Consider the following 22,584-nt stretch of genomic DNA (forward strand, 5'->3'; position numbering starts at 1 on the left):
CAAAGCCATTTATTATTTTATAGACTAACATGTATTTTAAAGTCTTTTCTTTTGAGCGACAGGGAGAACAACTTTAGAACTTTCTAGTTTTAGTGAGGATGTGAGCAGCAGCTGTCTGATTTAACTTTTAAGCAGAACTGTGACATAATGTTCTGATCAACTCTACTAAAGATAAAGGCATGGATGAGTTTCTCAAAATCTTGCTTTAGTCTCTTCATTCTGGGAATGTTCATCAGATAAAGGCAAAGGTTCAGGTCTGAGTCCATCAATACACCCAGATTTCTTGATCCTTTTGATTTATTTCCAGAGAGGGATATATAAAGCAGCAAAAAAATCAATAGAACAGTGGCAGGCTGAAATATCACTGTCCACCAAATGTAGCACCCTGTGCAATTGAGATATCATGCATATTAAAAGTGATTTTGTTTTCAGAACTGCTCAGCTCTAAGATAGCATATCTTAGAGCTAAAGATGTGTCTGTTGTGAAACAAAGGATCAATTTATATGTTGCACACAGAAAATCTGTGATGTTATGAGCCTACATCGCTTCCAAAGGCTTAATACAAAGTAAAAACAGCATAGGCGGAAATATATGTAGAACTAGAAATTATGTAAAATAAAATAGTATGTTTCCCCCCAAAAAATATCGAATGAGAGATTTTCTGAGATAACGCTGCTGCTGTAATGGACTGGCGACAACCCGCCTCTCTATTTCACAAAAACCCAACATCTCTGATTCAGTTGCCTTTGTCAAAACCTTTATTTGACGCATCAGAGTGGTAAAATATTACTCTTGTACAGACAGTAAGTTAGATAAATATCATGAATCATTATCATTAACAAATGGAATAAGCTGTAAAATCAAAGAAAGATCTAACTATGGTTTCTAATGGTGTTTTTGGATCATGTTTATAATAACAAGGGATAATAAATGCAATAATAATAAGTAAATATGCAAATAGCAACAAGTGACTATTTTCATTTGGCATCATCACAGTCAGTAGTGAGAACTTTACATTGTACAATCATTTCTGCAAAGTGCTTTATGGTAAAAGAAATCTCTATAAAGGGTTGAAATGTTTAATGTGTTGTTGATTATGGATGCTTGCAGCTTTACCTTTATTACATGAAGAAGATAAAATGGCACCCCTTTACTCAATCTCTATGGCACTGCTTATGGTTTTGACTTGAGCTCTTTAAATACCAAGGATACAAAGCCATTTTACACAGCACAATGCAAATAAAATACGTTTAAAAAAATCACTCAGCTGGTGACAGAAGGTGCTGAGCAGTAACTCATCCAGAAAGTGACAAGGTCAACAGAGAGTAACATTGTTCTATACCTCCATCAGAGGTGTGCTGGGTAGAATAGTAAGGCAGTCAGCACAGGCCGATAGCATTTAAAAACCCATCAAAGTGATAAATGTTGCTACAAGAATGAGTTTCGGTTCAGAGTCTCGAGGGTTTGCTGTTGTCACAGAATGAATCATTTCAAAACCGTCACAGTTGTAAAGTCTGCTGAAGCGCACATCCACTGCTGCTTTAGGTGGGTTAAAGCAAGCCATCTTGCTCAAAAACCGAGGGCAACTGGGAGAAGTCGAAGGGCAGGAATTTGACACCGGTTCCATGGTAGAATTTGTTCTGAAACTCCACCCTGGGATCAAACAGAAAAACAACCAAGAACACTTTAATGTGGACAGAATAAACAGTCATGGTTTCTACATATCTGCCATATCAAAGTTTTCTTTGATTTTAAGCTCTGGAGAAAAGACTGGATCACAGTCAAATGATCAGATGGCTTGATGATTAAAATAGAAAGTATGATAGGAACTTATGTCTGGAAATACAAATATTTACAGTTTTTTTTTCTTTATTCATGCTGATTCACAGCAAGAACACACATTGATTCCTGACTTGTCAGGGCTGCTTAACATAGACTCACCAGTGAAGTCGCAGAGCATGGAGGAACGCTGATAAGCCTTCCATGACCAGCAGGATCGACACAGTGAGCGTGGCGAAAAGTCCGAACACAGGGACCAGAAACACCACCCCGACTTTTGTGGTGATCTTGAAACCCAGGCGCATCACCATGGCCCACAGCACCTCTGACAGCTCTGTGGAAATGAAGTGATTTAAGATAAAGAATCAGCAGAAGGAAAGAGGTGATTCTGTTATTCTCTGGTTGCACTTACGGGCGTGAGCCAAGCTGAGCGCCCACAAGCGCAGGTAAGATGCAGTGTTGGAAATGCAGCCCAGGCAGTACTCTATGGTGTGGATGGCCTGATGCAGCAGCACGTCTGCAAAGTCAAACTGCAAAACCGTACATGAAATGTTAACTTAATTTTTATAGTAAAAATCAAGTTAGGATAATCTATGCCTCCTGTTGTTCTCAGAGTTTTAGATCCATTTAACAAATTCAGATGATATTAAAATTTCTCCACAACTGATTCTTGTTCTGTTGTCCTACTTTCTCCTTCTTAATGTGCAAACAGCATTAACTTGTTGAAGCGGATGGAAAAAGCAGACATCAACAAAAGAGTCACTGTTCTCTGACCTGCTTAGGAGGAGCTTCTCTGCTGGTCACTTCATCAAACCCTTCCTCTTCATCCTCCTCATGAATGGACGTTATGGAGCCGTCATCCTCACTCACACGCCTCACCCTCTCATAACCCTGAGGTGAGCCAAGAAACTACAATGAACCCCTGTGAGCAGAATTGAGACAACCCAAAGTCTTTGACTGGACTTACTCTACGTCTGCGCAGGCCTTTGCCGCCGCGCTGCTGCCAGTACAAGTAAAGAGGTTTCCCCAGCAGCAACACGGGAACGCACATCACAGCAATCAGGAGGAGGAAGACCTGCAGGCCAGTCTGAGAAATGAGACCAACAAGATTAAACTCGAGCTTCAATAAAAGATTATAAATAAACTCGAAGAGTAGATGGTGCCAGCACATGCCTGTCCCGGATACAAAGGCGTCACATCCTTCCCCTGCATGACAAACATGTTGATGAAGTGGATGAGGATGCTGGGAGCCTGGCTGGAGTTGTGTGCACTGAAAGCCAACCACTTGTAGAGAATCATGAAGACCAGGTAGCCAAAGAGACAGATTAGGAAGAGCAGCTCGGGAAGAAACAGCAGATAAACACTGAATTTCTGTCCAAAATGCCTGAAAAGAGAGGACAAGGCATAAAAATGAAAATGTGTCAAGTCAAAGGCTTGACAAAGAGTTACAAAATCAATATGGCAACATTTTTCTGAGGAGTAAAAAAAAGATGTGAGTGGAAAATGCAAATCATTGCTCCGCTCTGGCAGAGGGCCATAAGCTTGTGAGGTTTATGGTGGTGAAGGGATGCCAATATTCACTGTATATTCATATTAATTGTAATAAAAATCTGTCAGGGTTTTTTGTTCCTGTGTTCCCCACATTTGTGTTTATTTACCAATTTTCTCCAACAAACCTCTAAGACTTTAAGGGGAGAGCTGTATTTATACTGATTAAATTAAATTCAAAAAATTTGGTTTGACTTTTGAAGACAAATTACCCGCACTGTATTTTATTTCAGCGTAAAGGTCAAACACAAAATGCAAGCTGTATTTACAAATGTAAGTTTGCAGAAAATGTGTGTCTGAATTTTTTTTTAAATTTTATATTTTGCATCATATCGCTGATTCAATGACTGTAAGTTGGAGGTTTTGTGTCTATCCATTTAAAAAAAAAACAACCAGACCAGCCAGCAGGGAGGAGCAGGGATGTTGTAGATATAGCAGAGGATTATCAATATTATGGGCATTATGTTACATCAAAGATGACAGTTATCATTTTATGAGTTTTAAAAAAGTTTTTTTTGAAACTCAAATCATCTTGAAAATTTTTTTTCTGCACAACTTTTTTGACTGTTGTTGATTTTACAACCAGGTTCCGCTCTTTTTCCACCAGCATCTTGAGAATGCCAGCTTCTAAATGTTAAACGGGTTTGAGATAATTGCGTGTAAAAGTGAAAAGCCTCTTACAAGTGGTTGAAGACACTCAGCACCACGCCAAAGCTCATGTGAATGACGCCGATGACGACTGACATCTTCATCTTGTACGAGTTGAGGAAGGACAGACGATTCACAGCCAGGTTCCAAATCTGATTGAACAAGAAAATAGCACCTGAGTATTCAAGGCCTGCAGCTGACTGTAGCTTTTGAGCATAACTACTCACAGGGTCAATGCCGAATGGATATGGTCCACTGAAAACACCACTGACATTTGGGTCTAATGTGAGCAAAGCGTTTGTTTGGACTGTTTTGTTGCTAAAAAGTAAAAAAAAGTGATCGTGTTATGAGGGATCTGTTACGACACGAAGTCTACTGCTCACTGATTTTTATGAAAAGGTTTAACATCATGCTTACGTCCACTGCTGATTGGTGAACATAGCCTTCACACTCCATGCAGAGCCAAATATATTTAGAGACTTGGAGAAACAGTCGTTGTAAATGAGTCCGGTGTAGATGGAGAAAAGTCCCATCATCAGGATGATGTAACGCCCATGGAAGAACATCATCCAAATCTGAGATCAACATAAAAAAAATAAAAAATAAATAAAAATGACAATCAAAGCTTCATTCAGGATAAAAGTGAGTATTTATTCCCACCTCATTACTAGAACGCTTCTTCTTTTGATTTTTCTCCATCAGCACCATCCACAGGGCGAAGAGGCTCATTATCGCGCCATGGCCGAGATCCCCGAACATCACGGCAAACAGGAAGGGGAATGTGATGATGGTGTAAGGAGCTGACAATAAAACACAGACATGATGAGTATTTTTTCAGGGAGGAAATTGTGGTAAACTTCACTGTCCCTCAGGAAAACAATGACTTACCTGGGCTTACCTCGCGATAGTCCCCCACCCCATAAGCCTCCACGATGCTCTGAAAGCCTGTGGTGAACTTGTTGGATCTCAAAAGCGTCGGCGGTGTGTCACTGCTTGGGATGCGGTTCACAAAGGAGGGGACGGTGGCGTCTCCTTTTCTCTGATTGAAAATAAATTAATGAGAGAAAATTACAGGTTTGGTAACGACAGACAGTAAAATCAAAAAATAAGAAACTGAAAAACTGTTCCTTCTAAAGCGTTTAATGACACATTTTATCTGAAAACATCTGCCAAAACATCTACTTTGAGAGAAACTTATTTATGGGTTTAGATGGTTTTATAAAACAAAAAATGCTGCAAATGCCCATTATATTTCTGCCAAATGTCAGTTCCTATTTTTTTATATTTTACTTTCAAGCACACAGATTTGCTTTTAATCTTTTACAGTACTCCCTTATGTCCCATATTAAATCCTCCCATTTGTCAAATGTAAAATCTCTCTGTCAGCAGTTCTCCAGGATATCTGAATGTTTTAGACTTTGGCTTCTTTTCTTCTCATTTCCTGTTCAGGACCTTATTTGAACTAAGTTATTGTGTCTGTTTAGCTCTTATCTCAAGTTTATGACTCATACTGATATTAATAAAAAGATTTCCAAAGGTTGCAAAGAACCTAATCTTGGAATGTGGTTCCTAACAGCAACCTGTCCCAGAGACAAACTGTTCCCATTTCTTTGGCTTAAGACAAAAGACATAAAGGCAGATTTTTTTTTTTTATAAACACAATTATTCTTCAAGAGTTTCAAGCTGAAAACTTGGATTAGAGTAATGATCAACTAAGGGATAACATGTTTCCAGTTAGATGCAGCAATCAATCGGGGAACGATTAGAATCAGACAATTCTTCCTTAAACACATCAAAACTAAAAGCTTCAACCATTTTTAGCCTTTGATTTCAGAAACAAACAGTAGTTCAATGCAATTTGTTTTAACTTCTTGCAAATTTGATAAAGGTTTAGAAGATAGATACAGCTATTGCTAATTACACAATTATTTGTTAAATTCAAAACTACCACATTTATCAAAAAACGTTCAGGACATTTCATTTGTTATTGTGTTTTCTTATCTTTGAAAGCTGAAAATACTGCGATCATAAAAAATTAGAACTAAGAGGTCAGACCTCAAAGAAAACTTTAAATCTTTAGTGGGTTGGGAACCAAAACTGGTTCCAGCCCAGCGGCCCTCATCCTTCTAAACATGGTCAAAAGTTCCTTCAAGGGTCATTCAATAATATTCACCTGAGAGCTGTGGCAGTCATTAACAGTGGTAGACACTCTGCAGCTTAAACAACACAACTGAACTCACCGCACGCTTCCTCAGATGTCGATTGTAGACTAAAACTTGAGACGCCAACATATTTTCTTACTTCCAGTTTTATCTGCAGTGACTCTAAAAATTTAAATAAAAGTAGCAAATTCATTTGATTTCTGCCCTGGCACCAAAATAAAGAATTGCATATTGATTTTGACTAATTAGTGTCCCTTTGAGGTGGCTTTATAACACAGTTGGTTATATTTTCAATCTAAAGTCGGTTTCCAATCCGGAGCTCAACTTTTCACATGTATCAATAAAAAACACCCTGATCATCTTCAGTGAGTCAGAAACTCTGCAGCGAGACTCTTAACTAACAAACATAAGAGCTCACATAAGTTCTACTTTTAATGTATTTAACTAGTTTCATGTTCATAAAGTTTTTTTTCCTCAAGGCGATCACTCTTCTGTCCAGGCTTAACTATTTTACAAACTCCTTTTTTACATTGTCTTCAGAGTCTTAACTGACTTAAAAGGCATCTAAATTGTTTTTTCAAACATGTTTTCATCAAGATCTTTGTTTAAATATAATTGCAGCTTTAAGCTTTGTGTGATTTTGATCTGCCAAAAACAATTAGTTAATTTTGTTACTTAATTTGTTTGTTGTTTTTACAACTAGATTATTAGATTTAAGCAATTACTTCTCATTATTACCTGTGGGGCAACATAAAATATATCTTAAAGGAAAAGAAAAAACTATTCATTTAAGAGGCTGGTGAAGTCCATTTAAAAGTTTAGATTTTTTGAAAAGGAAATGTCTTCAAACAATCAGATTTCCATGGCCACATTATTTGCCTTCATAAATAATCAGCTCCAGGTCGGACTCACCGAACCCTTTTCTAGCGCCCCTCTCAGGTTTGCCAAGTCACTGACGGGACACCAAACCTCGGCAATCAGACACTTGTTGGTAACGTCAAAGCTGCACAGGTTGAGGATGTGATAGATAGCCTTCATCTTTTTCACCTGCACAACCCAGGTGTAGGCTGACTCAGCAGCCTTCTGCAGAACTTGCCTCAAGTAGTCATCGGTGCGATGAAGCACCTGCAGGAGACAACAGTTATTAGGATGTTCCACGTGCTCAATGTCCTCTCCAGAGACGTTTGATCCTACATTGTTGAGGTCCTGGATCCGCGTTCGTAAGCTGTCCAACACGTCTGCACGTTCCTCGTCATTCTCAGGATGCGGATATAAGTGGCAGTGGTAACTGGGAGTGACAAGGACAGATGCGGATGATAAAGAAGAACGCATGAGCAACTGAAAAGGTAGAACTCAGACAACAGATGTTTACATACCAGTCGCAGATTTTTTGAACTTTATGTCCAATTTGATCTCCCCAAAAGGAGATGAGAAACACAACGCTTTTGCTTATTTCCCCCTGAAATCACACAATTCAGCAACCTTAAAATATCAGCCCGAGAAGCAAACATAAAGCACAAAAAGTAACTTTTCTAAGGCTTGTCTCACAGTGTCGAGATCGGCGAGGCTCTCGTCTACTTCTGTGTAGCTCAGGATCATGTAGCCTTTACACACTCTCCACAGCATGCGCTCAAAGGCCTCCACCTTCACCCGCTGGATGAGTCCTGAAACAAAGCTGAACCCAGGAGAGATCAGATTAGGTTCACGACGTGTTTTCCAACCAAATTATGGCACCCAGTGCTGCGGCTCGGCATGGATCAGTTAGCGTTATTAAGGTTTCATGAGATGCAAGAGAAAGAGCTGCAGAGACGCGAGCTTAATGCTAAACCATGGAGCAATAAGTCAATTGGCTGAAGGAAGGTGACAGTAAAAAAATTTGTCTGAAAATATTTCGAGGACATACAATATATTAAAAATGGTAAGCTACAAGAAGCAGCATTCAGTTTCCATGCTCCTCTGATCTGGAACAGACTTTCAGAAAACTGCACAACAGACCTGTAAAGCACTTATTACTGCTTTGTTGCTGAATGTGCTGCACAATTAAACTTGACTTGACTTACAAGTTGCAATAAATACATATTTACAACTTAAATACTTTAATAACTAGTGTGTTGTGCTAGATTTTTTGTAGCAGAAAGATAAATTAGTTTTGCATTTAGGTCAAAACCTTTGTCAATATACCACACACATTTAGAATCTCATACCAGTGAAGTAAACATTTGGTGGTGCAGCTCACCCCAGCTTAGCTCCAAGTCTCTGCATGCCAGTACTTCCCATAGCCGAATCTGTCTCCATGGTGGGGAACTCTTCATACTGGGGACCAAGAGCTTCATGCTAGATTTAAACAAGAACATGCTGACCTTAGAAGGCTATTGCCACATATTAATCACAGCTTAAATTAACCACACAATGCCAGATATGTGTTATTGGCCAGAAAAGTAGATACAAGCGGTTGAATTAGAATGAGACTCACTCTGGAGCGGCTGTGTATGAAGGTCCGGGTGATCTTCAACATGTGTGTGTATTCTGTGAGCTCCAGCAGGTTCCTCTGAAGCTTGTCTTTGTTGTTCGCCACCTCGCTGAGCTCCATCTCCAGCCTCTGAAGCTGCTCCTGCATGGAAGGAAGAGAATGCCAGCTTAACTTAACATCCGGCAGCATAATACCCTGTTCATATCAAACGGGACATGAATTTGTGAGTTAGTAATTTGTCTACAATTCAGGCCTCTGTGACTATAAAGAGGTTTGTAGGTTATCTCTAAATCTCTAGAAGAGATCCACCTCTTAAGCAAGGTTAAATTAATATATTATCTCCATTTCCTAGAATTCCCGAATAAATCGGGTCTGTATTTAACCAAACACTCATTACTAATAACTATGTCTCAATAACGATCTACTGTCTTCTTAATTATGAAGTAAATAACATTTTCTTAAAACTCAATATTTCTTAATATTAATGAGTTTATTGTTGTTTCCTGACTCGACTGAAAAAGAAAAAGCAAGACTATGCTGCTGCATTAAAAACCGGCTTTATTTTTTTGCTCCTTCAAAAATATAATAATCCTGGGCTTTCAAAGGCACAACTTTCCACTCCTAAAAGTGGAAACAATTGTCACAAGGTGGAAAATTGTGAGCCTAAATAATTTTCCACTGCTGGCATTGAAACAGAGCACAGTTTTAAGAATAAAAAAAACATGGAATAATTGGTGACAAACTTAATTAGGGGTTGAAGAGCTAAACAACTTCCAGAGGAGATTCTCCAGTTACTGACAGAAACCAGAATGTTTTTGTCATGTTTAGATGAATTTCAGAGGCCAGACTAAATCTGAGACTGAAGTCATAGAAATCTGAATATTTTCAGATACTAAATATAATTAACAGTAAACTAAATATAATTAAATTAACAATATGACCTTAAAGGTATAAACAAGAAGCCATATACAAGCACTTCTGTAGACTTACCATGATCTCCAGGACCTGTCTGGGCGGAGGAGCAAGTGGACTCTCGTCTTCTTGAGGCACGGCAATTTTAGCCTTCTGGATCTCCCTCAAAAGGAAGCCTGTGTGTTTTATGAAAATGATCACTTTTAGGAAGAAATAAGGCACATCACAACCATTCACTATTATACAAAATGCACACAGCCAGCAATTTCCTGCTCACTAAATAGATAACTATTTGTTAAGGATGTATGCTCAGGCTGCTTCTACATCCCAGGTACACAGAGACTTACCCAGGATCCTCTCCATCTCCTCGCACCTCTTGATTTCGCTGACGAAGCGCCGCTGGAATGAGCTGACACTGGGGTTGAGCTGAAATCAGAGGAGCACCATTAGTCAGGCGAGGTGGCAGTGCAGCACGCGTGTGGAAATATAATTACCGCCGCCACAGTGGTTTAAATATTGGTGTTCAACAACTAGATGCAAAGATTGAGGGCTAAAAAGAACCTAAAAACTACTTGCCAAATTTTAATTCAATTCAATTTATTTATATGGTGCCACTTCACAAGAAATGTCATTTAGAAAAATTTACCAACTCCCCCCCCCAAAAAAAAAAAATTCAATTCACACATGCATAACACATGGAAAATATTTATTGATAGATGGATGGGCCAACTCATGTAATGGTAACAAATCTTGCTGGATGACAAATTCTTCCAGAAGTTATTGTAATAAATGGCAATATTGTTGTTTTGCGACCATTTTCAAGCAATGTAATAATGGTCATGGCATAATAATGCAAGAACACATCCTCAATGATAATTCAACTTTAAATTCTAATCAACATTTAACACTAAAACTGGAAGCCATTTTAAATATCCAAAGTAAATCAACAAAACAACAGAAACTATGAAGTGACTGTAAACAAAATGGTCTTTTTTGAAAAAGGCAAATGAACCAAGCAAGACTTCTGTCATCCAGGGTTTGGTAAAAAGAGAAAAAAAGATTATTTTCAAAAAATACAAATCAAGAAAATGAAAATTTTTGAGCTTGTTTTTAATCTATGATGCAATTGACAGATTTTTTTTTTTGCAGGTTTAAATTAGCCATGAACAAAAGATAGATAGCTAGATAGATAGATAGATAGCTAGATAGATAGCTAGATAGATAGATAGATAGATAGATAGATAGATAGATAGATAGATAGATAGATAGATAGATAGATAGATAGATAGATAGATAGATAGATAGATAGATAGATAGATAGATAGATATAGATAGATAGATAGATAGATAGATAGATAGATAGATAGATAGATAGATAGATAGATAGATAGATAGATAGATAGATAGATAGATAGATAGATAGATAGATAGATAGATAGATAGATAGATAGATGTGCAAACTGTGGCTCTATTTGTACTTACATCTCTGAACTCGACCAGCCCCAGCTCTCCCAGCTCACTGATGCAGTCATATTCAGAGCCGGACTGCAGAAACAATTGCGCCAGGCACATTTCCTCACTCCGAAACACCATTTTTTATTTATTTATTTATTTTATTTTATCTGCCACAGACAGTCAGACAGGGCTGATAATCTTCCGGTGACCGATTGATCCTGAACACCGAGCTGTCTGCTACAACCCAACGCAGCACATTACAGAATTCAACCAACGTAATCCCCTTCAGACAATTAACTGATTAATTACTGCCTATTAATGACGACTGCTTTGAAAATTGAATTATCCACATTCCGGCTCATGGTTTCTCTATCCCTCTTTAAAAAAAACAAAAAACAATATCCAATAAGAAAGCGTCCAGCGAACAAAAGGGATCGCCTAAGGGATCGTATTTTGGCGTCGAGCGACGGAAGAGAAAGGCGTCATCCTGGAGCCTCTTCACCTTTTACACCTGCCGCTGCCGCGCGCAAAGGGGGGGAACGGTAACCCAGCAACGCGGGTCGGAAAGAACCAAAACCAGCAACGAGGTTAGTGGAAATGAATCATCAACCCAGTTTGTAGACGAGCAGAAGGCAGCTTCGCGTGTTGAACAAAAATAAGCCCCGGTCAGAAATAGGCTACGGCCTTTATTCGCTCCACGGCAATTGACACAGATTGCGTCTCCGGGTTGCCAGGTAGCGTCGGCGCCTCCGGAAAGCAGGCGAGTTTCGCTGTGATTTACGGCGCCGCTGAGCCTGCGAGATTCAAATGTTCTGCACCTTATGCGTGCAGTTAAATACTCTCGCCTGCCGCAGTGTTTTCAAACACAATGCCGGCTTTAAATTCTAATTTATCGACCACATTTGCAGATTATTCTTGCGGATTACTCTTGCAGAAGCAGAACCGTAATCCTAAACTCAAAGGCATTGTCCGAACTCAGACAAAAAGTCCACTAGGTAAGCCCAATTGATGCTCTTACACACACAAAACATTTTTTAATTAAATGGTAGGCTACTTATTGTTTACGCCTCTGTTGTTTCATATTCGACTTAATCCGCTTCAAGAGAAACAGTTGCGATGTGTCAGTGAAATCCAGGCAGTTCATTCCTTTGTCTTTTTAATTTATGCGGGATTGGCCACAATCTTTAAAGGGGGATGTTCTCTCACAAACCTGGCAACCATCGCATTTTCTTATTCGGCTCCATCGCTGTAAACTGGCCGACTACAGGCTGTTCAGATGTTATTCCAGATACTTTCGAAGCAAAAAAAAATAATAAGACAAAACACGTGCATACTCTAGATTTTTTTAAATAAATATTGTAGTCAGGAAATAAAACAAGTTTAATCAAAAACAACATTTTTTAATTCAGAGAAACAGAGCTCTATACTCTAAAGGATATACAGCACAATGCTACCACCACTTTGCTTGTTCAAAATGATTAAAAACTGATTTTGTAGAACTTGAAGAACATTTCTCGAGGCCTAACTTCAACTCGGTTATAAGTTGGAATCATATCAAGAAAGTAATATATTTAAATACAATTTCTAATAGTATGAGGAAATTGTCAGGAAATTGTTGCAGTCAGTGTCTGGCTTCTCTGCAGCCATATTTGCCTTTTTTGATGGGAGTCTCTGTAAATAGCTAATCCTGTATGTATGATTCCAACCTGTTCACTCATATTTATGCTGCATCATCATTGCATCCTAAAAAAGATGACTATTTAAATCTTTTTAATCTGCCTGTAATCTATACGAGTGTTTTTTTATTTAAAGAATTTCTTCATTTTACACCAACAATTTCTCTGTGAATTTAAACTGACACTAAGGACTACATTAGTAAATATGGTACATGTGAGGAGTTTTATGATTTCTAAGCTTTCATACTCTGAGCCAGGCTGTTGAGTTCCTGCGACAGAGCCGTCACCGTGTCCAGGATCCGCTGCTTGTCCTTCTCCTGCAGTCGAGCTTCACACCGCTGAGCAAACTTATCAGGATGCCACAGTGTCTGCTGCTTCCGGAGCGCCTTGCGAAACGCCGCCCCGTCCTTTCGGTCCACACCGTGCAGCATCACGTCCAGCATCTCCCGGACGGTGCCCCTGGGAGCTGGCCAGGGGATGTCGCTGTAGCTCAGCTTCGTGCCAACTGATGTTGAGGCGACTGCGCTGAAGGTGGCGGCACATTTCTCGTCGTACTGCCGTTTCTTTCCCTGCCGGACCTCTTCCTCTTTGCGTGCCGCTCGAGCCAGATACTCCTCGTGTTCTCTCTGCAACCTTTCATGCAGCTCCTTATTGCTTTCCACTTTTTGTTTCTTCTTGTCTTTTTTCCACCTGGAAGACCAGCTTGCCAGTCTTTGAGCTTCGGCGTGTTTCTTGTTAAAATACTCTCTTCTGATACGATCCGCCCAGTCCCCAAAGTCTTCCTCCTCTTCGTCGACAGGTAGGTAATCATCAGCTGCCAAAGAAAAGCATCACAGTTGAAAGAATCAAAATATCACATCTTAAATGTAGTAATCAACATGTACCATATGCTCCAAAGGTTTCAAAACATTCGTCCTCGCATGCATCGATCAGCTTCCCCATCCAGGACCGCTCAGGATCTTCCTCAGGTGGATGACTCATGCTTTGATTAGTCTGAATAAGTAAAGGGAAAATACATGTAAATATCACCCAAGACCAACTCAGCGAGTTTGAACGCGATGGTGAAAGTTATAAAATGTCATATTCTGTTATTTTTTTTAATATATAGTCAATATATATTAAACATTCCCAATTCATAAACTTCCTAAAGTCCAGTTATTATTTGTCTTTCTTCCAACCTGCTCCAAATGGGACATTGCTCACATCTCTGGTGCTTTTTACCACTAGATTATACGTGCAAAATCATCACTCTATAGAGTTTAAAAGAAATGACTTCACTTATTTTGCACTTAATAAAAGTGAAGGAATTTTATTTCACAGTTTTTCTAGCCAATAATGTTCATCCAGAAAATCTTTTGAGCATTATCATCCTAAACTTCACCAAGTTACTATTTGCTCAAGGAAAATCACAAACAGGAGCATCTTTCTTTTGTCATTGCCTCTTGTTGTCCTTCACTGGTCCAGGAAGTGTTTTTCTCCTCCCTGCTGAGAAAACATGTTGCTGTTGACGCATCTCCTTTGCTATTTGGAGTTTTTGTTGTTTTGTACCAAACTTTCTTGATCAGGAACCCTTTCATACCAGTCCTGGGTGTATTTGTGCCTGCTTTGACTTCTGCATATGTAAAATATGTTTCTATTGCTTACTCATAATCAACTGCAAAGAAATGTTGTCACGTATTTGCCTGGTATGTGAAGTGAATGATGTGCTTTGATGTGTTTTTAATGTTAGTTTATTAAAAATGTATGTTATTTTACAGTTATGATCTGTGGTTAGATGTGGTAAGACAACGTGCTTGTAAGTTCATGACGGAATTTGTTAAATTGAGTGAATAAACTGAAATTTGGACCTACATGTTGCTACCGGCAACCTGTATAAACCAAAATATATGCAATCTGAATTAGAAAACCAAGTATGAGATGTAGTTGTGGAGTATTTCCTGCTTGTTAGGGCATATATTAATCAATAGAAATAACTTTATGTTTTAGATTAGTGTTAAAGAGTTTGACCAAGTTGCTGACCTGTGATTGATTCATCAAGTCCAGCACGACTTGCGGTGTAAGTCCACGATTGTTTGGGGTATTCAAAGCTTCTGGGCATTTTTCCTTGAGAGGTACGAACAAGTCCTTATAAGCTACGAGATAAAAACATAGAAAAAAGTTGAAATTAAACCAAACAAAAGCCAGCTGTTAGTATTAGAGGTGAGCCTCTGAATCCTCACCGGTTTTCCTGTTTACGAACGTCATGTTGGCGGCGATGTGCAGCGCCGTGTTTCCCTCTCGGTCTTTGTGGAGAACATCGGCTCCGCGTTTGAGCAGGAGCCGCAGCACAGCGTCGTCTTCCATGGAGCAGGCTAGCTGGAGCGGGCTCCTCCGCATCTTCCCCTGGGAGAAGTTCACATCAAGGTCCGGGTGCTTTTTGAGGTACGACTTCAGCTTCAGGAGCTTGCCTTCCTCCACATACCGCCACACCCGGGCCTGTCGTTGGGACACCATTCAGCCAGCAAATACCTACAATTACCTATATCTAGTTTTCTATTCCTACATTCAGGGAGACTCTTACCAAACACAGAACTAGGCCTCGGCCTCTTTTTACTGTTCCGTCCGTTAAACACGTCCGGGTTTTGCGGAAACCTCCACATCAACGTTCCGGGGATGTATTTGTTTTCCCCTCAGGTCGCCACTAGGTGTCACTGTTGGCCTCGTTTTCTGAGGCTAACCCCGCTTTACTGCCATTTTGTTTTAAAAATAGACGCGTTCTTGAAAGCAGACTGCACTTCATTTATTTCTAACCAAATATAACTTTTTAGCGATCTAAAATTGTACTATTTGTGTCACGATACCCCTATTCATTTGTTTGTCCACACTATAATAACGTTTCTCTGTGCAAAAGCATTATGTATATTTGAAAGTGATTTTTTTTTGCAATGAAAAACCTGTTGATAAAAGAGACAAGTTTTATTTGAGATATCTAAAATAATTTTTTAAAAAGCCCAAAGTTCTGATCACCAGCTATTTTTGAATAAACAATAAAACTACTGATAGTATTTAAATTGTTTTAAAAAGTTCAAATTCTTCTTCATGAATCACAGGCAGCAATGTGATTACCCTTACAAAGATACACCCACTCAACTAGAGTCAACGGGCAAGCGGAGGAGTACACCCAGATCACCAGGCTATCACAAGGTCAAAAATGCTTATTTAGATTCGGTTTTTTAATACTTAGACTGGTAAGAGAGGAATTTTTCTGCTATAACTGATACTTAGAAAGTATGATAAACAGAAGTTTGATTGTATGCTACAACGCCGCTGTGGTTCTAAAATTTCCCACATAATTACTGTGGCCTAGACTTGTGACCCCAGCTGTCGCTTGTTGAACTATGCAAACATTGCTATTAAGCCAATTAAACAGAAACATAATGACATGACAAACTAAATTTATAAACTATTTGCTCTCATTTCATTAATTTATGACTACATGAATAGTCTTTAGTGGCATAAAATGGAACATAATCAAAGCATTCATTCTGAAATTCTATTTCATTTATGGAGATAATCTGACAACGTTATACTTTAGAATAAAAAATCTGATATTTCCTGATCTGAAATTTGAAGAACGTTGTATTGCTAATATTAGCTGCTCTCATTTTTGTGTCTGTATTGAATCAGTTTGTTTTGAAATTTACATTCTAGTTTGAAGGATTTATCCATCCATCCATCTTCTGCCGCTTATCTGTAATGACAGGCTAATAACCCCCCCACCCCCATTAAATTTGCATATGATAACACCTATATGAAGAGGCTCACACTTTCAGCATGCAGTTGCTTTCTCAAATTAACACCACTGTTGTACCTCAGAAATCCAGAGCCCTGTATGTTCTCTCATATGATAACTGTGGGATTTTATAGCTCAACTTTCAACAAACCACCTGCTGAATAAGTGTAAAATGAAAAAACAGAAGCCTAATTTTCTTAGTTTTTACAAGATATAAACTAAAAAAAAATTTCAATTGAACATGAAATTATCAAAGCATTTTGTAAATCCAGTGTTACATGATTCCATACTGTGTTTAAGTTTTATTTAATGGCCCTGGACATCATACTGATGACTGTATCTGGTGCGGAGAAACAGCTGTAACAGCTGCCCAGCAGCTGACTTACTTCTTACTTTATCCTTCAAGACTGAACAAAGAACCTCCTGTTTAAAAGAGGCTGGGACTTTATTTTAACATGCGTATTTCATGTCACACAAAGAACCATTAAATTTTTTACAAATGGGTACAGAAATAGACATATAACACACATAATAAAAACAATTCTAGGGCTTTTTTTGTCAATATTTCTGAAACATATAATTTGTTTTGACTTTAAATGTTCTGCTGAAATCACTGCAGTCATATTAGATAAATAGGTTTGGAAATCTTCAAAAAATCTTTGACATCTGTTAATTTAAAGATTAAAAATGGAGTATGATTTTTGGTTTAAATGAACAGTTATGGAAAGTCGCACTGTGCAGAAGTCAAGACATGAGGATTAAATCATTGAGATGAGTTTCACCGAATTCTGATCCTGTCTCTTCTATTCATACTTCATTAGTTTTAGTTGATTAAGTTGTTCAAAGTCATGATGAATACTGCCATGTTTGATGTTTTCAGGATGCTGTTCTTGACTGTTCCAGGTGTTACTATTATTTATGTTCGTATATAACAAAAGAAGTTGGAGATTTCATGACAGGAAGGATTTTTGCATTGGAAACATCTTTGGAAATAAAAATTAAAAAATTGTCAATTTTATGATTGTTTGTTTCCTGTTTGACGTTGCCATCAAAATAAGAGGATTTTATATTATATTGTAATATTTGATTGGACCGCCTTTAACCACATGCTTCACTCAGGGAAAGTGAGACTTAATTGCACTCTGAACAGAAAAGTTTGTTGTTCTTTTATTTAAAAGTTTTATGTTTTCTTTTCTTAAATTATAGCAGATGCAGCTATCCAAAAAGCTGTGGTGGTTTGTCAAATTATTAAGACGATATAGTTCATATTAAAATGATCTAACGCAAACAGTTGTGATTCTTTCCTTTGTGTTTAATGAGAAAGGCTGCATCACAATTTGTGGTAGAAAGTCTAAAGGAAAAACCGGTTTGTCGGATGTTTTCTTTCCCAGTAGGGTTATACTGTCTACTCTGGCCGCCTCTCTTTTGTTCTGTTCACAGATGATTTGAAATGAACAAAGTCTGACTGTTGAGGAGGAGCAATGTCATGTGGGAACCTATGGATAAGGCAAACATTCCTATCCCTTATGAAATTTACCCAGGAGGTTTTTCTTTACATTACAAAAATGGTGGAAAATGAATTAGATCTTTTGTAATATATTGAATGCTTGTTCATTGAGTGATTGCAAATATTGTATCACACTTAGACAAGTCACAGAACAGACCTAAAGGCTGACGCTGTGGAGCGTCACTGATCTCACAGCTCCCAATCATAAAAACAATTTGCCATGATTATCAATATATAGCAAATCACGAAGAGATTTGGACAAAGTGCAGAGTCATTTTACAATTGTAAATCCTCTTCATTATGTATATTAATATACAAACTGAAGACTATAAAACCCAAATTAAAGCCCCGGTGTAGCATTTGTTGGCTAACAGGCATCTAGAGTTCAAATTTCCATTTGTAGTAGATTTCAATTGTCTAAATTTGTTGATAAAAAGCTTGTAGACACTGGCAGTAACATTCATTAACCCATAAACATTTTATGTACTAGCATGTAGTTTTTGACAAAACGTTTGTCAATTTGCCAGATAACAAACATAACATCTAATTCAATTCAGTTTGATTCAGTTAATTTCTATTGTGTCAACAAATGTCTTCTCAAATTACTTTATATATATATATTTTAAATTTAATCACATATTCTTTTCAGTTGATTCCAGCTACCAAACAGCACAGTATACTAAATTAATCATTCAAAGTAGATGAGAAAGTTCACAAGGAAACCCAGCATGTTGCGTTGACTCATTGACATCTCCATACACTGAATCACAATCAATCTACAGAATCAAAGTTTAAGTACAACAGACTGTAAAAAATGAAGGGATTCACAGATTCTAAATCTAAATCCTCTTAGAATACACATATAAAACATATTTGAACCCAGGATAGAGCCCTGCGGAGTACACATTGATTCACAAACTGCATTTAAATTTTCCAATTGCTTTTATCCACATAAAAACAACCACCAGGGAGGCAGTTTGGTGTTTTGCCCCAATTAAACAATTCACTTCTCTTGGAATGTGGTTGTGACAATGTCACAAATCTCTAAAAATACTTCTGAAATGAACTCCAGACTGATCTTCCTATTGACAGACACTATAAAGAAATGGTTTCTATCATCAACAGGAAGATGGACTCTCCACAGTGTGACTGAGTAAACATCAGAGTGCTTGTGCTTGTTTAAATTATTTAAACAAGTAAATCATCACAGTGGCATTCAAACACAGCAGAAAGCAGCAGCATTTTCTCATCAAGCTGTGATTAATGTGAATATAAAAGTAAAATAAGTACTATTATACTTTAGTAGTAAAGTTGCACATGTTTATAATCCAAGATAATCAGCTGGGCACATTGTCGTTCTGGACGAGGCGCTGATGGAGATTTTTATTTTTTTTTAGGGACTTATTACCTGTGAGGCCGACATCGTTGCAGCTGAGACCCTAAACTGGTTCAGGCCTGTTGGACATGACAGGGCCTCCATTTAGACCTGAGGGAGAGTAGGAGGCACAAAGGCGAGGATAGAGGAGAGAATGAAGGGAGTCTCTGTGCCTATTGAAGAGGATGATCCTCTCCAACCTAAGATCCGGAGACTCCTAAAGCTTGGACTCTTCCGCTCCGTCGGAAACTACGTGTCTTCACTAACGATTGCTGTCTTGTGTGAGCGTCTTTGAAAAGAGGCAGGCAGTGAGACGGAGAAGAAGGGAGAGATGCCTCCAATTAATCATTTCAGGGGGCTCAGCTCAGTTTGTTAACGACCATGTTATTGCCTGAATATTTAGAAGATCATGTTGAACATGAAGCATTTATCTGCAGTTATTCATTGCAGATAGGGTTGTGAGGTTAGCATCTTGTGAAAGTAAATAGACGTCTCTGAAGGACAGGATACCCAGATCAGGAACCTACCCTGACCACCCTCGGTCTACCTTTCCTGCTCGGCCTGCTGGATCCGTTTCAGGCCGCCAAGCCAGCTTTCCTCTGGGGAGGATGTTCTGGAAGAGCCGTGTGGCAGGAAGCTGAGGGTCCTCCAAGACTCCTCAGGGGTCAGCATCTCGTCCTTCCCCTCCAGGGTTGGACCCGTCTTCTGGTCCGGTCTGCAAGCCGAGTTGCTCTGCCTCTATTGTTAGGACAGGGGAGAAATATACGCATGCTTCCTTTGTCTGTTTTCTGCTTGACCCAGTTTATTAGAGTCTGATTTATGATGACAGGGACATGTGTTTCTGACATAAAGTGAGACTGGCCTCAAGCCTGCACTGAAAGCTGTGGCTTTTTGCTTCCCATTGATATGATAATGAATCGTTTAAGGAAGGCTAATAGAAACTCCTTTAGTTTATGCCAATATACATTTAAGTATATAGTCTGAAAACAAGGGGCCCAAGAAACTGGGATGTTTTATCTTTGTGCAACTTTTCCACAGCGAAAACAGAAGAAAACTTTGTGATCACGTCTAAACTCTTAGACAAATACTCTTTTGGTCAAATGGCATAAATCACTTCTGTAGACTTGCAGTTTGTCCACTTCATGCCATGAGATCTGCGTAAATTGACCACATTGGCCTCATAAAACTCGAAAAGCTCTGAAAGTAATCTAGTCAGATTATCTTTCACAGCAGGGCTCAGTCTTTGATGACAACAGGTGGAGAATGATGTGACAAGTTGTCCTGTAAAAAATGTCTGCTGCTTGGAATGGTGTAATCTACTTCTTCGAAGACTACATGCTTTGTTTCCTGGTGCATAACGGTTTGCACATGAAAACGTATGTTTGTCTGCTCCACGTCTTTTCGGAATTTATGTTACAAACCAACACAAATTTGTGCAGAACTAAGAAGCGGAAGAAAACTCGGGAGTTGCAAGGGATGCATTGTTTACAACATTTTTTACGAATCAAAATCTGGAAAGTGTGGTGTGCATTTGTATTTATCCCCTGAGGTCAATGCTTTTTACAACCACTCCTCTTTTAACAAAACTGTAAGTCTTTTGGGGCATGTATCTATTAGCATAACCTTTGCCAATTCCTCTTTGCAACATAGTTCAATCTCAGTCAAGCTGGAAGAAGAGATTCTGTGAACATTGATATTTAGTTCTTGCCACAAATTCTCGATTGGATTTATATCAAGACTTTGGCGAAGCCTTTGTAACTTATGCATATGGTTCTGTCTAAAGCAACCCACTGTCTGTCGACATGTTTAGTGTCGTTCTGCTGGAAGTTGAACCTCCATCGCTGTCCAACACCTTTTGCAGCCTCATGTTTTCATCCTGGCAGCTGCCACAGTGTTTCACAGTGAGGAGGGTGTGCTTGTCCTGCTAACAGATTCTCCCTCCTGGCTGTAAATGGTTGCAGATCCTCCAGAGTTAATAAGGGCCTCTTCGTCACTTCTCTGATTAATTCTTTCCATGTCTTTCTTTGACTGTGTTTTTCACAAAGATTCATTTACTTACCAAACTGGATTTTACTTATAGATGAAGAGTGAAAAGAGTAAATATACACATCATACTTTCTTGATTTTTATTATTATTATGAAAAACATTTTTTTTCATGTCCACTTTACAAATGAACTACTTTGTGTTGATCTCACATGCATTCCTAATACAATAAATTGAAGTTGCTGTTTGTAAAATGACATAATCTGAAGCCCTGTAATGCCAGATTTTAACATTTTATTTTAGCAAATATAACTAAGTTGAATCATATGTATGTTTTGAATTTAGAATTAGTTTATAATCTACAAAAGATTGCTTGCAGGTTACTTTTTCATATTGCAACTGGGACAGAAATGAAGAGAGAAGAATGACCGAGTGCAGCTGCTGAACTTTGTTGTTTCCAGTTAACAAAGATGTTTGTACTTATTCAAAGCCCAGCTTCATTATTCATGCTTACTGAAATAGAGCAAGTGAATCTATTTCCATTATTCATATAAAGCCATGCCACAAGGTATTACCAAGAGGAGAAAAACAGCAACACCCACCTCAAATCACTGATTAAGGATTAGTCCAATCCCTCTGTCTCCCTGCTGTTGCTGATTATATCCTATAAAAAGCTTATTAATGTCAAATTTGTTTAGTGTCAAAATGTGCTTTAAAGCTAAACCTGGACGGTATTTCTAGCTTCATGAAACAATTTGCTTTACCATCACACGATAGGGGACTGTGAAGAATATATTTAAATGAGGTTCTCGTACAAGATTACTGAAATACTGCTGCATGTGCCTTTGAGCTGCTGCTATATTGTGTTAGATAGTTATTTACACAGAAAATAACACATTATCCACACAGAAAATGGCTGTTGGAAATTGTGCATCATCAATTACCTTCCTGTGTGAAACACATGTATAAAATCAAATAAAAGAACATTTATGGTCAGATCCAATGGAACAGAAAAGTAATGCGGCGTGAAGAGCACAAATATTACATCTTTACATTGTCTTATTTTACTGTAAGTGAGACTAAAAATTGGCATGTTTTTCACTCATCATTAGAAATCTGAAATTTTTGTGTAAATGAGCATCTACTATAAATGTAACAATGATTTAAAGGTCAATAAAATTCTGCTCATGTGCACTGCAATGATATTTTTACACTGGACTTGATTTAAGCAACTAAAAGACTTTGGACCCTCTCCTTCCAGCCGTTAACGCCTTCCTGCAGGACCAGCTAAACTG

At 38.4% G+C, this 22,584-nt stretch overlaps 2 protein-coding genes across 3 annotated transcripts; both read right to left on the bottom strand.

The window, feature by feature from the left end:
- Positions 1-741: 741 nt before the first annotated feature.
- atp6v0a2a (ATPase H+ transporting V0 subunit a2a) lies at positions 742-11,751 on the bottom strand. 2 transcript variants are annotated; one of them, XM_055040260.1, is made up of 20 exons: positions 11,003-11,751; positions 9,868-9,946; positions 9,599-9,696; positions 8,612-8,749; positions 8,375-8,451; positions 7,687-7,813; positions 7,515-7,597; positions 7,333-7,426; positions 7,051-7,263; positions 4,865-5,015; positions 4,637-4,776; positions 4,394-4,551; positions 4,204-4,294; positions 4,010-4,128; positions 2,954-3,164; positions 2,748-2,867; positions 2,555-2,671; positions 2,193-2,310; positions 1,943-2,114; positions 742-1,654 (listed from the first exon to the last, which is right to left on the bottom strand). In XM_055040260.1, the coding sequence occupies exons 1-20, from the start codon at positions 11,111-11,113 to the stop codon at positions 1,552-1,554; spliced, it is 2,520 nt and encodes an 839-aa protein (XP_054896235.1). In that variant the 5' UTR covers positions 11,114-11,751; the 3' UTR covers positions 742-1,551. The 2 variants fall into 2 exon arrangements, with proteins under 2 accessions (XP_054896235.1, XP_054896234.1); XM_055040259.1 differs by having other exon boundaries at positions 8,375-8,472.
- Positions 11,752-12,306: 555 nt separating this feature from the next.
- Positions 12,307-15,299, bottom strand: nfkbil1 (nuclear factor of kappa light polypeptide gene enhancer in B-cells inhibitor-like 1). Its single transcript, XM_055040261.1, has 4 exons — positions 14,871-15,299; positions 14,671-14,783; positions 13,536-13,644; positions 12,307-13,465 (listed from the first exon to the last, which is right to left on the bottom strand). The coding sequence occupies exons 1-4, from the start codon at positions 15,142-15,144 to the stop codon at positions 12,885-12,887; spliced, it is 1,077 nt and encodes a 358-aa protein (XP_054896236.1). The 5' UTR covers positions 15,145-15,299; the 3' UTR covers positions 12,307-12,884.
- Positions 15,300-22,584: the final 7,285 nt, after the last annotated feature.

This window comes from Poeciliopsis prolifica, unplaced genomic scaffold, assembly GCF_027474105.1.
Source record: "Poeciliopsis prolifica strain line A6 unplaced genomic scaffold, Auburn_PproV2 SCAFFOLD015, whole genome shotgun sequence".
Lineage (NCBI taxonomy): Eukaryota > Metazoa > Chordata > Actinopteri > Cyprinodontiformes > Poeciliidae > Poeciliopsis > Poeciliopsis prolifica.